Source organism: Hipposideros armiger, unplaced genomic scaffold (assembly GCF_001890085.2).
Source record: "Hipposideros armiger isolate ML-2016 unplaced genomic scaffold, ASM189008v1 scaffold_334, whole genome shotgun sequence".
NCBI lineage: Eukaryota > Metazoa > Chordata > Mammalia > Chiroptera > Hipposideridae > Hipposideros > Hipposideros armiger.
In genome coordinates this window covers 1,469,912-1,486,607 of record NW_017731684.1, presented here as the reverse complement: position 1 = coordinate 1,486,607, position 16,696 = coordinate 1,469,912, and the positions used below count along the sequence as shown (strand labels likewise).

At 38.8% G+C, this 16,696-nt stretch overlaps 1 protein-coding gene across 6 annotated transcripts in view; it reads left to right on the top strand.

Annotated features, from left to right (window-relative positions):
* Positions 1 to 16,696, top strand: part of FRMD4B (FERM domain containing 4B) — a 373,285-nt gene that overhangs the window by 352,722 nt on the left and 3,867 nt on the right. For 5 of the 6 annotated variants that reach the window (XM_019661070.1, XM_019661071.1, XM_019661065.1 and 2 more), the window contains 9 exons: positions 548 to 689; positions 1,600 to 1,733; positions 1,832 to 1,951; positions 3,095 to 3,323; positions 5,886 to 5,942; positions 7,199 to 7,346; positions 9,754 to 9,873; positions 10,750 to 11,561; positions 14,741 to 14,873. In XM_019661070.1, the coding sequence (XP_019516615.1) occupies positions 548 to 689; positions 1,600 to 1,733; positions 1,832 to 1,951; positions 3,095 to 3,323; positions 5,886 to 5,942; positions 7,199 to 7,346; positions 9,754 to 9,873; positions 10,750 to 11,561; positions 14,741 to 14,873 (1,895 nt within the window). The remainder of the gene's footprint in view (positions 1 to 547; positions 690 to 1,599; positions 1,734 to 1,831; positions 1,952 to 3,094; positions 3,324 to 5,885; positions 5,943 to 7,198; positions 7,347 to 9,753; positions 9,874 to 10,749; positions 11,562 to 14,740; positions 14,874 to 16,696) is intronic. The other variant, XM_019661069.1, reaches the window with a different exon arrangement.

Below are 16,696 nucleotides of genomic sequence, written 5' to 3'. Positions count from 1 at the left end.
ACGCTGGCTGCTGGCTACACGCGGTAGCCCATGGCAACCCACTGCCACAGGGACTGCAGCCTACGCCGCCGCCGGCGACTCATGGCAGCCCAGCTGCCATGTTCAGCATCTTAGCTGTGGAGGGCAGTGTCACTGGCCCTCCTATGTGGGATCCGAACCGGGGCCCTCTGGCATCCCAAGCGAGTTCTTAACCATCGCACCACTCGGCCGGCCCTAAAAAATTCTTTAAATGGGCAATATAGAACTTGATTCAAAAATTGTAAGATTTGCCAACATTTTGGCATGTATATGTGTGTACACTGGTGACATTTTAAAGTTAAGGATTGAACTATACCATGAGAAAGAAACATGCATAGTTATTAATATGTTTTCACTACAAAGTGTAAGTCTTGTATTTTTTTTCTGAAGAGTGTCACTTTAGTGTATGTGTAAAAATTCTAAAATGTCCTCCATGTTGACATTTTTATTCTATAGTAATGTGATCATTTTATTAATTTGAAATAGGTTTCATTGAGTGAATTTCATCACAATGTTGTATACCTTTTAGGCAAAAATTCCTTCAGCCAGAAGTTTAGACGATATAGCAATGGATTTGACAGAGATGGGAACCCCAAGGATCTCTAAACTGGTGACACTGGAGACCAAAAGTCAGTGTGTCATGGCAAGCAATGGCAGTTTAATCTCCTCAGGTAACATTCTGCGATCAGAGAAAGTGCAAGCAACCTTTAGTTTATTTTACTTTTTGTTGTTGTTGTAAACCATTTTTAAATGCATCTTCTAACTCATTATTTGGGAATAAATAAGCATATCAAAATTTACAGTATGCAGCAGTTTTGAATAAAATCTTTAAACTAATTTCAAAAAGAGTATAAACGTAAATTATAAACAGTCAAGTTGTATAAGACGCAAAGATAGTGAGTGCCTGGGGCAGTAGCTTGAAAGGACATTTTCTCCCCATAAATTGCATCAGCTTCTTCCCCCAATATTTAGTTTTTGACACAGACAGTTGTCTAATTCTCCATTTAATACAAAGTCAAACATAATTACAAGCTTTGAATGTTCTCCCTACTGCCCTCCTCTCACTTCACCCCCTACCCCTGGTCCCATTGCTGTCCCAAGCCCTTCCTCTGTAGAAATTCTGGAATCTTGTATGACTACATTTATGTAACTTCACTAAAATGAATTTTCCCATTTAAATCCCACTGTCAGCTTGTGAACCTAAAGCATAGAATGTTCCTTTGCCTTGCTTGTTTGCTTTCTAAAAGAACATTCTAACAACGATCTCATGGAACATCTAACCTCACCTGCTGAGAAAATTTAAATTTTTCCTCGGGTGTGTCTGAAACATTGAGCATTTTATTACTGCCTCTAAAATGACTGAGCCAAAATGCAATAGGCACATTTTATTACCAGGCTCAGTTTGATGCCCAGAAGCATGAGAAAATGTTCTCCAGTTTCCTTTTATTATGTTCAGAAACAAGGAGAAAAGAAATAAACTACGATTTAATAGCAGGTTTGGCTTAAAAGTCCTTTGTCCTTCAAAGGGGAGGAAGCATTCCTTGTGTAAACCTCGCCTGCCCCACCTGCCAATCCTCACAGGTTCTCAAGACTCAGAAGTTAATGAGGAACAAAAGAGAGAGAAAATCCTTGAACTCAAGAAGAAGGAAAAGCTGTTGCAAGAAAAACTCCTGAAAAAAGTCGAAGAACTTAAGAAGATCTGTTTGCGGGAGGCCGTGAGTGTCTTCTGCTTTTGGCAGGGGCCCTTCAAATTGTGTTTGACAACTCGAGCCGGTGTCAATTATCCCCCTCTCAATTCTGTTCTGTTTTACAGGAGCTCACAGGCAAAATGCCAAAAGAGTATCCACTGAACATAGGTGAGAAACCTCCTCAGGTCAGAAGACGTGTGGGTACTGCCTTCAAATTAGATGACAACTTGCTGCCAAGTGAAGAGGTATGAGCACCAGCTCCCAGCATTCCTATTAACAATGAGACAGAAAAGCTATGTGTTAGTGTTGTTGACTTGTTCCTTTGGTTTTTGTCACTGCTGTCCATTTTTCTCTCACCAGTTGAAAGCGATAATGGAGACCAAATTGAATTCTTTTATGCACAGTTCAATTAAAATTGAGTTATTTCTCGCTACCGTACTTCCCTAAACATAGAGAGCATTCAACAAACCCCAAATATTTATAAATTCTTACATTATAAGAATTAAAAACTCTGGCATTAGACTATTCCACTTAAATCTAAATAGTTGCCTTTACAAATACTTTACCCTCTTTGAAGTCTCATTTCTCAGGTCTGTTTCCTCATCTATAAAATGGGGGTGCAATGATTTTTTTCCCCCTGAGGGACAGAAGTGTATTCAGTCAGATAATACATGGGTATAATAAAGTTAAAAGGTTTCTTAGCCAAAGTAGAACGGACAGACTTTCTCATTTGCATGTCATCAGACAGTGTGATCTTTCTTGTGTTTCTTGTGGAAATTTAGCCATGTCGGCTTTGGAAATGATAGCAGTTTCCATCACTAATAGAGTAAGCTTTGCAGTTTATTGAGTGTTACTGTATTCCCAGCTCTGAACTAAGCAATGCACATATCTTATCTTATTGAATCTTCACCATACTTGTGTAAGGTAGATATTATCTCCATTTTATGAGTAAGAAAAAAAACTGTATCATTAAAAAATTAAGCAGCGTTTCTGGGGTCATGCAGCCAGGAGCCACCAGAAAGAGGAATCGAACCCAAATTTATCTTTCTCTAAAGCTACACACTTGAATATAACATTCTGCACCTATGAATCTTGGGTTAAGAATCCCTTCTTGAAAAATATGATCTTCACCCAACCAACCAAAAGGCCATTTCCTTCTTTGCAAAGGAAAGAAGCCGGACTAATGGCAAGTTTAAGTAAATGGATGAAGGAGGTCTTGTCTTCTAGGAAAGTGTTTGAGGATAACTCTGCAGTAAAACTTAGGAAGATTTTATTTTCAAAGAGCATCTGATTTGAGAATGCACAAGAAATTTGATTTATTATTTAGTGCATGTGAGAATGACTGTATGTGTTCATAAAAATAAAACAATATCATTGTATAAATGCAGGATCCTGCTTTGCAAGAATTGGAGAGTAATTTCCTAATACAGCAAAAGCTGGTTGAAGCTGCAAAGAAACTTGCCAGTGAGCCAGACCTTTGTAAAACCGTGAAGAAAAAACGAAAGCAAGATTACACGGACTCAGTGAAAAAGCTCCAGGAGATTGAAAATGCAATAAATGAATACCGAATAAGATGTGGAAAGAAACCCAGCCAGAAAGGGACAGTGATTTTACCAGGTTAGTAACACATAGTTTGTTGAGTTATGTAGTCAAGACTCCAGATGGCATACAGCATTTCCAAACCAGTTCATTTGGTCAGAGGCTTAAGAACGGGATTAAAAGTAACTTTCTTAGGATAAAAATGGTTTAGAATTTCAGCCTTGTAGTATGTAAACTTGGTTTTCAGTGACATTCTCACTATTGTAATAATACAATACTACAGCATTGCTTTAATTTTCAGGATGAAAGGGCTTTACAGCAATATTGGTTCATAATAAGACAGATTCCCATTTAATTGGCCTAATATCATTACAAGAAATATATTTGACAGCACAGAGTATTAAGAGAGCTGGACCCTACCCAGCAGTTCCCCAAAGGTTTTTTGTGCAGCAAACCATACGGTTTTTTAAGGACCTATTTGACTTATGTGGATATAAAAAAACCTCTTACAATTGCTATCATTTGTGAAAGCTATTTAAAGATATGGGCAAAAAGTTCATGACATAGCGTGAAATACAGAGAAGCAGGATACAAAATTCTAACTACAACCTGATCGCAACATTGTATAAATATGTACACACAAAGACTGGTTGGGAAATATTTTAAAATGCTGATCGTTGTGGAATTTCAAGTAACTTAATTTTCTTCTTAATACCCTTCTGTATTTTCAAAATTCTCAACACTATGTACCTAAGATTTTCATATTCAGAAGAAAAGTAAAGCAAAAAAATCTCATTTAAGTAGATTTCAAGTCCAGTTGGCCCTACATATTTATTAGCACAGTTTTTAACCTTAATAATTGGTTAAAATATAATTATATTTCTTTGATTCCAAGACTTTTTTTCCATATGTAAACATTTGTGAAGTTGGGGTAATTCTTATGACGTTGCAGTTATGATTGGCAGTATTTTTTTCTTTTTTTAATGGGACATAAAATAATTATACATCTTAAATTTGACAAGTATGGTAACTAGGTTTAAGGTCTACTTGGGTTTGGGGCATGTGATTTTGAAATCAGAGATGAGGCTTTTGGAAAGTGAAGGCACAGACATCAACACACAAGTGTTAGGCAGCTGCAGCCGGAGCGTTTAGGATGGCTGTGACTCTGAATGCCAAACCCAGCTGGCCTTGGTGGTGGTTATATTCTGCACTTACAGAGATGGGTGATGAGCCGTGCACTTAACTTTCATAGCCATTTGTTGTGGCCCATTCATCCCCAAACTGTGCAAGATTCAAGTGTTCTCCTTCGCAGTGACTGACAGTTGGGCAGCAGATGGGCCAATGGTTGAGCATGTATACTGGGTAGGTTTTTTCTTAAGTGTGTCAGACAGCTGACTCTGCTGGCACCTAGCCTTCCAGCTCTGCTGTGTGTCCAATTAAGAGACAGTCGGCCTGGCTCTGACAGAGATTACCATTTGAGATGGGGTGAGGGAGATCCCCTTCATAATGGCTTTGAAGCTTCTATTGAGGTGTATTTGCCTGTAATCTGGCCAATACTTGATACTGAGTAAGGAACGTTTTGCCAAAGCAGATCAGCATATCTGTTCTCTCTTTTGACTAAATACATTTTTTTAACCCTTGGTGGGCACCAGTAATACTGAGGGCACTGTAAGCATTTCCAACCACCAGAGTTCTTTCTCCAGTGCACTGTGTCTATGTAAGAAAAGTAACAAGTGTTGCTAATGTGTTTTGGGCATTTGTCCTGTCCCAGGAGCTGGGCTAAAGGCTCTATGTTTATTCTTTCATTTACTGTTCACTTGAGCACTGTTCCCTAGGTACTGTTCTTATCCCTATTTTAAACTTGAACCAAATGATGCTCAGAGAAATTAAGTAATTTACCAACATTTCAACCCATGTCTGTCTAACTCAGCGGTTCTCAACCAGGGGCAATTTTACCCCCCAAGGAACATTTGGCAATATCCACAGACATTTCTGTCAAAACTGCAGGTGGGGGTGCTGTTGACATCCAGTGGGTGGAGGCTGGGGCTCCTACAGTGCGAGAGACAGCACCTCCCAATAAAGAATCATCCAGTCCAAGGTGTCAGTGTCACCCACTGCTCAAAACCGTGAAAGCTTGTGCACCACAAAGTGTCCACACTCTATTAAGAAAAGGCCCCTTTCTTCAGGAGAGGGGTCTAAAAATAAGTTATACTAACAGCAGATTCTCAAATGAGGGTTTGAGTGTATTTTACATAACATTTAGCATTTATGACATGAATGGCATGGGATTTTTTCCAGTCTGTTGGTTGTAAACACTCAATGAATAGGGGTAAAGTTTCCATCCCCTGTAGAATCTAGATTGAAAACTAACTAGCTGAAAACCAAAACTCCCTTGAAGTCTGTTCCATTTTAAGAAATAGTCCGATGTAATATTTATACAGTATGTAAGATGTTTCTATCTTCAGTAGTAACATTCATTCATATAAGAATGAGCCCATTCTTATAATAGCTAATTATTCTTAACGTACTGTAATTAGTTACATTTATCTAAGTCAGATGTACTGCATTAGGATTGCTTTGTTAGCTCACTGTAGGTGTATAAATGCACAATTATACTAAAGTAGTAATTCTAATTCACAGAAGACATAATCCCATCAGAGAGCAGCTCCTTGTCTGACACGACTACCTATGATGATTGTAAGTAGCTCCCATTTTTTGGTTTAAAATATTATATGTTCTGAAATATTAAGATAATTTTTGTAGTTAACGAAAGCCTATTTGTTATTCTTTAGGGAACAGTAAAGTCAATTAACTTACATGTATATGCAGAAAGGTTGGGAAAGAGGAATTACAATTAACTTCTTCACAGGTTAGCATTCAATGCAGTACCATACAAATCACATAACTTTGGGAATCAGAATACCATAACATGAGTAAGTGAGTCTCTCAAGGATTTGTAAGCCGCTGTAGGATTTTTTTAAACTTTTTATCAAAGTAATTATAGACTCACAGGGGATTGCATAAATAATAGAAAGAGTCCTTCACCCAGCTTTTCCCAATGGTGATATTTTATATATTTGGAAACCAGGAAATTACAGTGTAGACTGTGATTTTTCACTGTATTCTGGATAACTGGGGGTTTACCTCCTTTTCCTTAGGAAGAAATACACATTTTAGCAATTGTGTTACATGTCACTGTGTCAGTTTCATAGAGGTAGGCTGTCTCTGTTGTGATGGCCTGTGTTTGTTCAACACATTTCATGACGGAACGGATTTCATATCAGGTGATGGAGTGTTTCCGTGTAATCCCTGTGCTTAAGCAGAGTGGTGGCTATCTATCTGATATGATTTAAATTCGGGAAAGCCACTGACCCCCACTGCTTTATCTTCCCCCAGGTTTTATGGTGCATGAAATTACACCATTTCAGAATCCTTCCTTTGAGCTGAGGTTTGGTCATGCTTGCCGTTCCTCTTTGAAAATCCAAATATCAATGGGAAACAAGTCTCTAATCTCTCAACATAAATCAGTTTCATCATTTTCAATGCCAGGATGAGCCTTTGGGCAGCCAAAGAGGCCTAAGAACTTTCAAAGTGAAGTTGAACGAACACGATCTAGGCCAACTTTTTCTTGGCTCTTTATACACTGGAAGTTTTTTGTAATATAACTTCAGAAAAGCTGTAGTATCACCTATCCCACCTAAGTGATTTCTTTGCTCAGAGTGGCACCTAATGAATTGGCAAAAGTTGGATCAGGCCCCACAAGAGCATACAATAATTTCTATTTTGCAGCATATAAAATATAAAAATAAATTTCCTGAAAGTTGCTTGCTTCTAAAAACATCATCATTGGAAGAACACTTTGTTCACCAGATCTTCTGATTTCTTTTTTGGAGGGTGTTGGCAAGGTATTTATTTACTTATTATTTATTCATTCCATCATTTACTTCTTATAGCCAATGATGCCTTCAGTCTTGCTGGGCAGCGATCAAGTTCAGTACCTCATTCTCCAAGAATTCTTCCCCCCAAGTCTCTTGGTATTGAGCGAATCCATTTCCGAAAGTCGTCCATCAGCGAGCAGTTTGTGGATACCAGGCAGTCCAGGTGAGAAGTCACCTCGTCAGGAAGGCCAGTGCCTTGCAGCTCGCAGATCTTTTCTCCAAGATGGTCGAACCGTTTTTGTATTATTCTATTTATCCTTTCAGAAGGGGCTATTTTGTAAAACCAAAGCACAGAAACTAACCCGGTTATTTGGAGAAACAAGCAGAAGTGTTTTTTAATGCTCTTTTAAAAAACATTTGGCTACTTCCTTGTATTTAAAGTCTGATTTATACTAAATTATAGAGACATTAATTATAATCTGGATTTGGGTATAGTGTCCAAAGCTCTGTTTCATGACCCATGCTCTCAGAAAACTGTCATTAAATACCACTTTACCAAACCAATGACAGGACTGACTTCTGATCCTTCAAATAAAAATGGGACTTCAACTAATTTTAACCTGTAAAATAGATAATATAACTTTTTTCTCAAGTATCTCAGGTAAATGTTATCAGGGCAATAACACCAGATTTTTAAAAGGTGACAGACCAAGCAAAAATTAAATTAAATTAAAAATAAAATAAAGTAAAATAAAAAGATGACAGAGCAGTGATTCCTAAAATTTGGTGGATTAATACTATTTTTTAAAAAAATAGGACCCAAGATAGGATTGCCAACTCTTTTCTTTGCCTAATCAGAATGTTCAAACAAACAGCACCATGATTTCATGGAGGGGGATGGGAGAAGACATTTCAATATCAAAAATACAGTCATCATCATCATCAGATGAAGTTAACATTTATTGAGGACTTACTGTATGCTATTCAGACACTGTTCAAAGTATTTTAATGTATATCAATGAATTTAATCCTCACAAAAATCCTGATAATATTACTACTGTCCTTACCATTTACAGATAAGTACACCAAGGACCAGAAAGCATGAATATCTTGTTTGGTTCAAATAGTAAATGTCAGAATTAGGATTTGAACCTAGGTAGCCTACTCCAAACCCTGTGATGTACGTAATTTTAGTTAATATATTATACTGTGTCTCAGAGAAGATGGGAATTAGTCTCAAAATAAAAGATTACTTAGATTAAATCATTGTTTACTTATGAGAGTAAAGCCAACACTTTGTTATATTTCTAATTTGTCAAAGGCCAGTGAAAACCTTTATCACTATTAGCCCCAGTCTGTGGCTTGGCATTTAAGAACTGTTGCCTTAAACAGCAAACACCCAAGTGTCTAGAGCTGTGCTGTCCAATTTAATGAAAAGTAAATAAAATTAAAAATTCAGTTCCTCGGTCATACTAACCATTTCAAGTGCTTAATAGGCACATGGGGCTAGTGTCTATATTATTGGACAGAACAGATATAGCACACTTCCATCATTGAAGAAAGTCCTATGAGATAGCATGGGACAGGTATATCTATTGAATTGGGGAAAACAAAGCTATTTCAGCAAAAGAAAGAATCACAACTAAGAATCATTTTCTTAAAAAGTGTTATGCCCACATATCCAATAGCTTAGGATGAGTTTGCTATTTGACCCAGCGATTTCACTTACAGGAGTTTTTCCTGTTGAACTAATTACATACAGAATGCTCATTGCAGCACTGTTTATATTACCAGCAAATTGAAAGCAACCCAAATCCTCAACTAGTGTATTGTTTAAATAAATTATGATAAATCCTTATAGTTGAATGCTGCACAGTCATTAAAATAACATTGTTAACAAATATTAAGCAACATGAAACATTAGATATAATTAAAATTTTTAAGTGGATTTTAAAAAAAGAATCACAGTAAGATTTCATTCTTGTCAAAAAGTAGAAATGCTTATAAGTATATATGCTTAGGAAAAATATCTGAAAGCATTTAGCATTGACTGACTATGCCTAAGGTATCAGATCATGGACATTTAAATTTTTCTTTTTTATCTGTATTTTTGAACTTTTCTGCAGTGAATTTGATATGCCTTTGTAATAAGTAAAAAGTTAATCAAAGTCATTTAATTTTAAAATAAACTTCAAGTTGTGCTCTCCCTGTGCTGGGAAGTGGGCAAAGTGGTTTAAGGATGTTGCCTTCCAGTCCAGGGGCCCACAGGCCAAATTCATCCTAACACCTATTTTTATATGGACTGTGAGCTAAGAGTGGTTTTTAAATTTTTAATTAGTTGGAGGGGAAGTCAAAAGCAATAATATTTTGTGATATGAAAATTACACAAAACTTGAATTTTAGTGTCATAGTCAAGTTTTATTGGCACACAGACCACCCCATTCACTTACATATTGTCTACACTACTTTCACACTTAAGGGCAAAGTTTAGTATCTAGAACATACCAGGATATTGAACCACTAAGACACCCTTCCCAGGTTTCTCCCCATGCTTCCTTTCCTTCAGCTTATGATGTTTGCCAGAGATGATGGGAGACTCATCATTTCCTGAATTCTTTTTGCCATCACAGAGAAATGCTGGCCACACACAACAGCCCTTACAAAACCCTGGAGAGGCGGCCCCAGGGAGGACGAAGCATGCCCACCACACCGGTTCTCACCCGAAATGCCTACAGCAGCAGCCACTTAGAGTAAGAGCACTTCATGCCAGTTGCTTTGGCTCTGTTCGTCTTTGCGTTAAGATTCTGTTTTACTTGTTATGTTTTGTAATTATTTTAAGGGACTGTCTGCAGCAGGACTCTATTTTATGGATCTATCTTTTCTGCTCACAATTTCACGTATGTTGGCAAAGAAAATGTAGTTGAAATGTATTTTGTTCGAGTTGATATTAGATTTTTTTCGTACCTTACTTTTTCCAACCATACATTGCCATTCGTTATTCACTGGTGAGGATGAAGATAATGACAATAGCCACATTTTGAAGTATTTATTGAAGGCTGTGCTATTTTATATGCATCATATTATTTAGTCCCCACAACAAGCCTAATTGTAGATATTAGATTCTGGTTTTGTTCTCAATTTACAGAGGAGGAAGTGAGGTTCAGAGAGGTTGATTACCTTGCCCAAGCTCACACAGCTGGGAAATGGCAGGGTTATGACTCACCCAGGTATCTCTGCCGCCAGAGCCCAGGCTTTGTCTACATACCCTCCTATCCTGTTGGAAGAAAGGACCCTCCAAAGACTGTGTTTTTTGTTTTTTGTGTGTGTGTTTTTTTTTCAAGCTTCAATGCCGATTGTGTATCATCAGTTTCTTATTCTCAAGAAAGGAAGTGGATTGCACAATTGAACAGCCTGGTTCTTTTCTCATTTTGACCATGGCAGTGAACTATGAGTAAACAAGTGGATTATGTGAACAAACGGGTTCTGTGGTGCAGTCAGCTTTGGAAACCTTAAAGTCCTATTGCAATTCAGTAGCTATTAAATCCTTCAATATGGTGCTCTTTTTCCTTGTTTTGGTCCTCCTTTCCTTCTTTCTCTTTTACAAGCTTACCTTTCTCCTCTTGCAGACCTGAGTCTTCATCTCAGCACTGCCGCCAGCGGAGTGGAAGCCTCGAGTCCCAGTCCCACCTGCTGTCTGAGATGGACAACGATAAGCCATTTTTCTCCCTTTCCAAATCCCAAAGAAGCAGCAGCACGGAAATCTTGGATGATGGGTCTTCCTATACCAGCCAATCAAGCACGGAATATTATTTCGTAGCGCCCGTCGCCAGCCCCTATTACACCACACAAACCCTGGACACTCGTGCCAGGGGTCGGAGAAGGTCCAAGAAACAGAACGTGTCGACCTCAAATTCAGGAAGCATGCCCAACCTAGCACAAAAAGATAGTTTGAGGAACGGCGTCTACTCCAAGAGTCAGGAGCAGCCTTCCTCCAATTACTATATCTCTGGGTACACGCCGTATGCAGAGTGCGACCTTTATTACAGCAGTGGCTATGTCTACGAGAACGACACTGAGGGACAGTACAGCGTCAATCCTTCCTACCGGTCCTTGGCCCACTACGGGTATGACCGCCAAAGGGATTACAGCAGGTCCTTTCATGAAGACGAAGTCAATCGGGTGCCCCACAACCCGTATGCGACTCTCCGGCTTCCGAGGAAGGCAGGTGCCAAGTCAGAGCACATCACCAAAAACATCCACAAGGCCTTAGTTGCAGAGCACCTACGTGGCTGGTACCAGCGGGCCTCTGGTCAAAAGGAGCAGGGGCACAGCCCACAGACTAGCTTTGACTCGGACAGGGGGTCCCAGAGGTGCCTGGGGTTTGCCGGGCTGCAAGTTCCCTGTTCTCCGAGCAGCCGAGCGTCTTCCTACTCTTCAGGTAAGAATCCTGGGGAGGCACTCGATACCCATGTTTAACTTGCCTCGTGTTCCCCACCCACCCCAAACCACTCCCTCAAGGATCATGGGACCAAAACAAAGTTGGGGCAATGATAGCCATCGGACGGATCCACAGTAACAATTGCCACCTTAAAACAGTTCTCTCCAGCTCTCCAAAGAACACGGTCCACATGAGTCTGATGACCCAAGGTGTAGATTGAAATCCAAGAAACATTTATTGAGCACCTACTCTGTGTGCTGCCCTATGGTAGGGGCTTTCGTGTATTTTATCTTTTCTAGGTCTTCCATGGACAGTCACACCTTTTACATGTGTTCAGATCATTGAGGTCTGATATATTAAAAGAACAGAGTAAACCCTTCAGGTCCAAAGAAAACCCATTATACAGCTTTCCCTGTTCATCCCCCAGAAGTTGATCATCTCAAGGCAGTTTGTTTCAAACGCTCAGGTACCTGCATATGGCTTCTAATAATTGTGATAGGAGCTGGCATTCATTGAGCAGTGCTCCTGGCACTGTTCTAAGTACTTTGCATGTCTGGACTCAACTCAGTAATCATATATACTTCAGTTTATGGTTGAGTTAAGGGATTTTCAAAGATAATTTTACTTGCAGACATTCCCTTCATGCACTGACCTTGACCCCTAACTGCACTAACATTGGTGGAGGACTTACCGCATCCCCCCAGCTGTGCTAAGTACTGTAAGTAGAGAATGGGTGGATGAAAGTATCTGGCTATGGTTTAATTATTCAACAAACAGGCAGGCACGTCCAAGATGCTGAGGAACCAGTGTGGGACCACTTCCTGGCCTCGATGAGCTCAGTCTAGTGAGCAGCCAGAGGAATGTATGGAAATTAAGCAATTTTAAAGCTTCTAAGAATTGAATGAATTCTTGAACTACATGAAAACCTGAGGGCATGAGCCTTGCCCTTCATGTATGACAGCTTAGTGAGACATGCACAGGAATTCCTGAATCATTGTAGATTAGTCAGTGATAACTGTACTTTTACAAGTTTCACAAGCTTGTTGACAAGAGGCATTTCCATGGAGATTTCTATTTGGGTTCAAGTTCTCTTCTGTTATTCAGGACTTCGGACTTCTGCTAGGCTTCCCATCTCATACCACACCTGACATATGAAAAGGCTCCTGTAATCTTTCTTTTTATTTATGGCTCTGATTTAGAGAATGCCTTTCTTCCCCTAAAGGTCAGGGTGTCACATGAGAAACTTTCAAAAACCAAACCTGGGCAGAGTGCTAAAAAGAAAGAACCAAGCAAAGAAGGATTAGATGCATGAGGGTGGTCGTCAGGGCACAGGGCTGGGGTAATTCCTCCTTAAACAGGGAGTCTGGGAAGAAGCAGGTGGAACCCAAGAACAGCATCATTCCTAACCGCTGGCTCAGTATCTGGGGCAAAGGTGAGAATGGCGATAACACTTCCTGATTTGGACCAGGTGTGAGCTGACACCAGCAGGATTTGGCCCCACAGACCAAAGGGCATAATTTTTAAGGAATTAGAGGTATGGAATCAGTGCTCCCAGAATTCCTTTTGGAATTTTTCTCGTTTCTGTCTATATTTTATAGCTACAGAAATGTATTACAACAGGCCTGCATCATTCTCATGGAAAGACAAGTTTCCGATTATTTGCCAAATTAATCAGGGGTTTTGTAGTTCCTTCTAGCCACCTAAAGGCTCTCTCGGTGACTCGGTTTTAGGAGTAATGACAGCCTCCATTTATTGGCAAGTTACCATGTGCCATATGGCATGCTTAGCACTTTATATGCACTCTCCCATTTAATGTATGCAACAGTTCTGTATGTGAGTGTTGTTAGGTTTATTATTATTATCCTAATTTTGCAGCTGAGGCAGTTCTGGCTTAGAAAGTGTACATGACCCTGCCCAAGTCCCAAAGCTAGTAAATGATGGAGTGGGAATTCTATGCCAGCTCTGACATCTTAACTGCCAAGCCTCACAGCCCCTGACTGAGACTGATGAAACATTCTTGGAAGCGCAAAGTGAAAGTGTTCCATCTTTGAGTCAAATCCTGGTGGCATCCAGGGCCACAGATGAGTTTTGAAATGTGTTTCTCCCTCACTGGTCACAAATGCTTTGTGGATGTGAGAGAGAAGAGGAAGAGGAACAGGAAATGGAGGAGAGTTGGCAGGATCTATGAGTAATGCTGGTTACTTGAGTCTTGGATAAACACCATGGCATTGTGGTTGCCTGTGCATCCTAGGCATGGAGCAGGACTGGTTTTCAAGAGAGGACCACAAATGCCCAGTAATAGGGCATTCACTGGGCTTTACTCCCCAATTATGCCCTTGTCTTATTCCAGTCCAGTACCTCAGTACAACTAAATCTATTCTTCCAGAAATCCTTCCTATTCTAGTTATCACCTTTTCCTCCTCTCCACCTGTTTTTTGTAGAGAAATTTTATAAAATTTATTTGAACCAAAAAGAGATACACCTGGAAGCAAGATCACAACAGACTGAGATAAATGCTTCCTCTGTCTTTTTTTAAAGTTAAAAAATCTGTCTTGATCCTCCCTGTGACCGAAGTTGCCTTTGGCTGAGGAACAGTCAAGCAAGTCTCAATGACTCAATTTACAGACTGTTTTTCCTCCAAAGGCCTCCAAGAAACTCAAAGTCATCCCCTTACCTTTACAACTGAAGCTTTGTGTATCCAGTCACCATAGCCCTAATGGGAAGATGTTCTCAATATACGAGGTGTTTTTTTGTTTTTTTTTCTTTCTGGCTTATTTTTTGGGTTATTTTTTTTATAGCATGTCTTTCAATTAACCTTATCCCCATTAATAATAATATTCAGAGTTATCATTTATTGAGTGCTTACTTTGTATCAGGCACAGTACTAAATACTTTCATACATTACCTTATTTAATCCATATATTATCTCTATACAGAATATATTTATATTACCATCCCCACTTTACAGGTGAATAACCTGAGGCTTAAAGAGGATGAGCTATTTGTCCAAGATCACATGGCCAGCAAGGGACCACATTGGAATAGGAACTCTGCTGATTCCAAACCTTGGCTTTTAGCTCTACTTTGCACACAGCTGATTATAATGTGCATCTAAATGGCCTAATTTTCACCTTCAGTATTACCACTAATTTTGTCTATCTTTCCATTTTTATTTCTAGTGTCTTCTACAAATGCTTCTGGGAACTGGAGGACCCAGATAACCATAGGGCTTTCTGAATACGAGATTCCAGCACATTCTTCTTACACCAGCTGCTATGGCAACATCTATAATCCTTTGCCCTCTCCAGGCAGGTGAGGACACAATGCTCAAAAATCCTAGTAGCCTATTCCTGGCAAAAGAATTCAAAAACCCTATTTTATTTTATTTTATTTTATGAATGCTGAGTAATCTAACTCTAAGGTTAGCAAACTATGGCCTACAGGCCAAAACCAGTGGCCATCTGTTTTTGTAAATAAAGTTTTATTGGAAAACAGCCATGCTCATTCATTTATGTATTATCTATGGCTGTTTTTGCACTATGAGGACAGAACGGAGTAGTTGCGACAGAGACCCTAGGACCCACAGGGCCAAAAATATCTGGCCCTTTAAGGAAAAGTTTGTTGATTGATAATCTAACTCATTAAAATTTGACCTGGTTCTTAGGGTTCTGTACCTTAAATTCTGTGTTTGAGGGCTTGTTTTTAATTGTAGTACTTGAAACTGTATTATTGATTTATCTACTTCAGACTTTTCCGGAACCTTGCAGGAAAAATATCTCTACTCTAGAAAAAGCTGTTCATACCAAGATTCCTCATAGACAGTTGGTGGGCTTGATTTCAAACATTTGCTTCCTTTTTGTGTCTGAACCTGTGTTTATTAAGAAGCAACAGCTGCCCTATTTGTAAAAGTAATTTTTTATAAACATTTAGAGGAAATATAGAAGAGTAAATTGTGAAAATGTGATTTTAAAAGACTGCAAACTCTAAATTACATGTTTTTCAATTGTTTGCATACATAGGAGACGTTAGGTTTGATGGGGTCTTTTCTCCTGTCACTTTTTCACAGAATATAATTCACATCCATGGTGCCAAGAAGGAGAGTATTTTCTGGGGGTTTTTAGAAAATTTAATTTTGCTTTCTTTAAATCAGATGCTTCAGGCATAGGAGTCTTACAGAGTATAATTTATAAAGATCTTTATACTGGTGAATTTGAGAGGTTAGTTTCTTATTAAAGCACTCAATATTACAAGCACATTGAAGATATTCATCCCCCAAAGCCTTATTTTTCTTCTCCATATTCAGCAGGAGTTTTTCTTGGCTCGAAATATTAGGCCAATTGTCTCAACTCAACAAAGGGTGCGCTCAAAATAGAATTTTAATGAAAATGTAACTCAGAGGATGTCAGATAGCTTGAATTTCTGTAAATAATGCTTGAGAATTGAGTTAAGAGCAAGAACTAAAATGACTTTGGCCCAGAGTTTGTGCTGAACTTTTTCAGTTCAGTTCTAATAGTTTTGTGTAATTCATTTGCAGATAGTTTTCATGGTTGTATACTTTTACTTTCCTTTTGTTGACTCAGTTAGAAATGACATAAAACATTCAGTGTATAAGACAGTTCTCATAGGATCCTTCACACCACTTTCACTGGACTCAGTAAGTGCTAAACATTTTTAGAGAACATCTGCTTTTTGTGACTCTGCTCATCTATTTCAACCAGCCTAAGATGGCTTCATAGGGGAGTCTGATGTCAGAAGGGCACAATATACAGGAAATTAGAACTATTTAAAGGTACCTATTGTGTATGTTTGCGCTTGCACATAATATGAGCTCATTGTGGAAAATTAAGAAAATAATAAAGGGATAAATAAGTAGGAAATAATTTACCCATAGCGCCACCATCTAGAAATAGCAGCTATTAACATTTTGGCACATTTCCCCCATTTTTCTGGATCCATTTTTAACATGGTCATAATGACATTGTATATACAATTTTACATCCTTCATTTTATATGAAATTCTGCATCCCGGTTTTTTACTTAATACATGTTCTCATATGTTTTAGAAACTGTTTACACCTTATTTTATCTGACCAGTATGATATTTCACTAATAAATACACTGTACTTTATTTAATA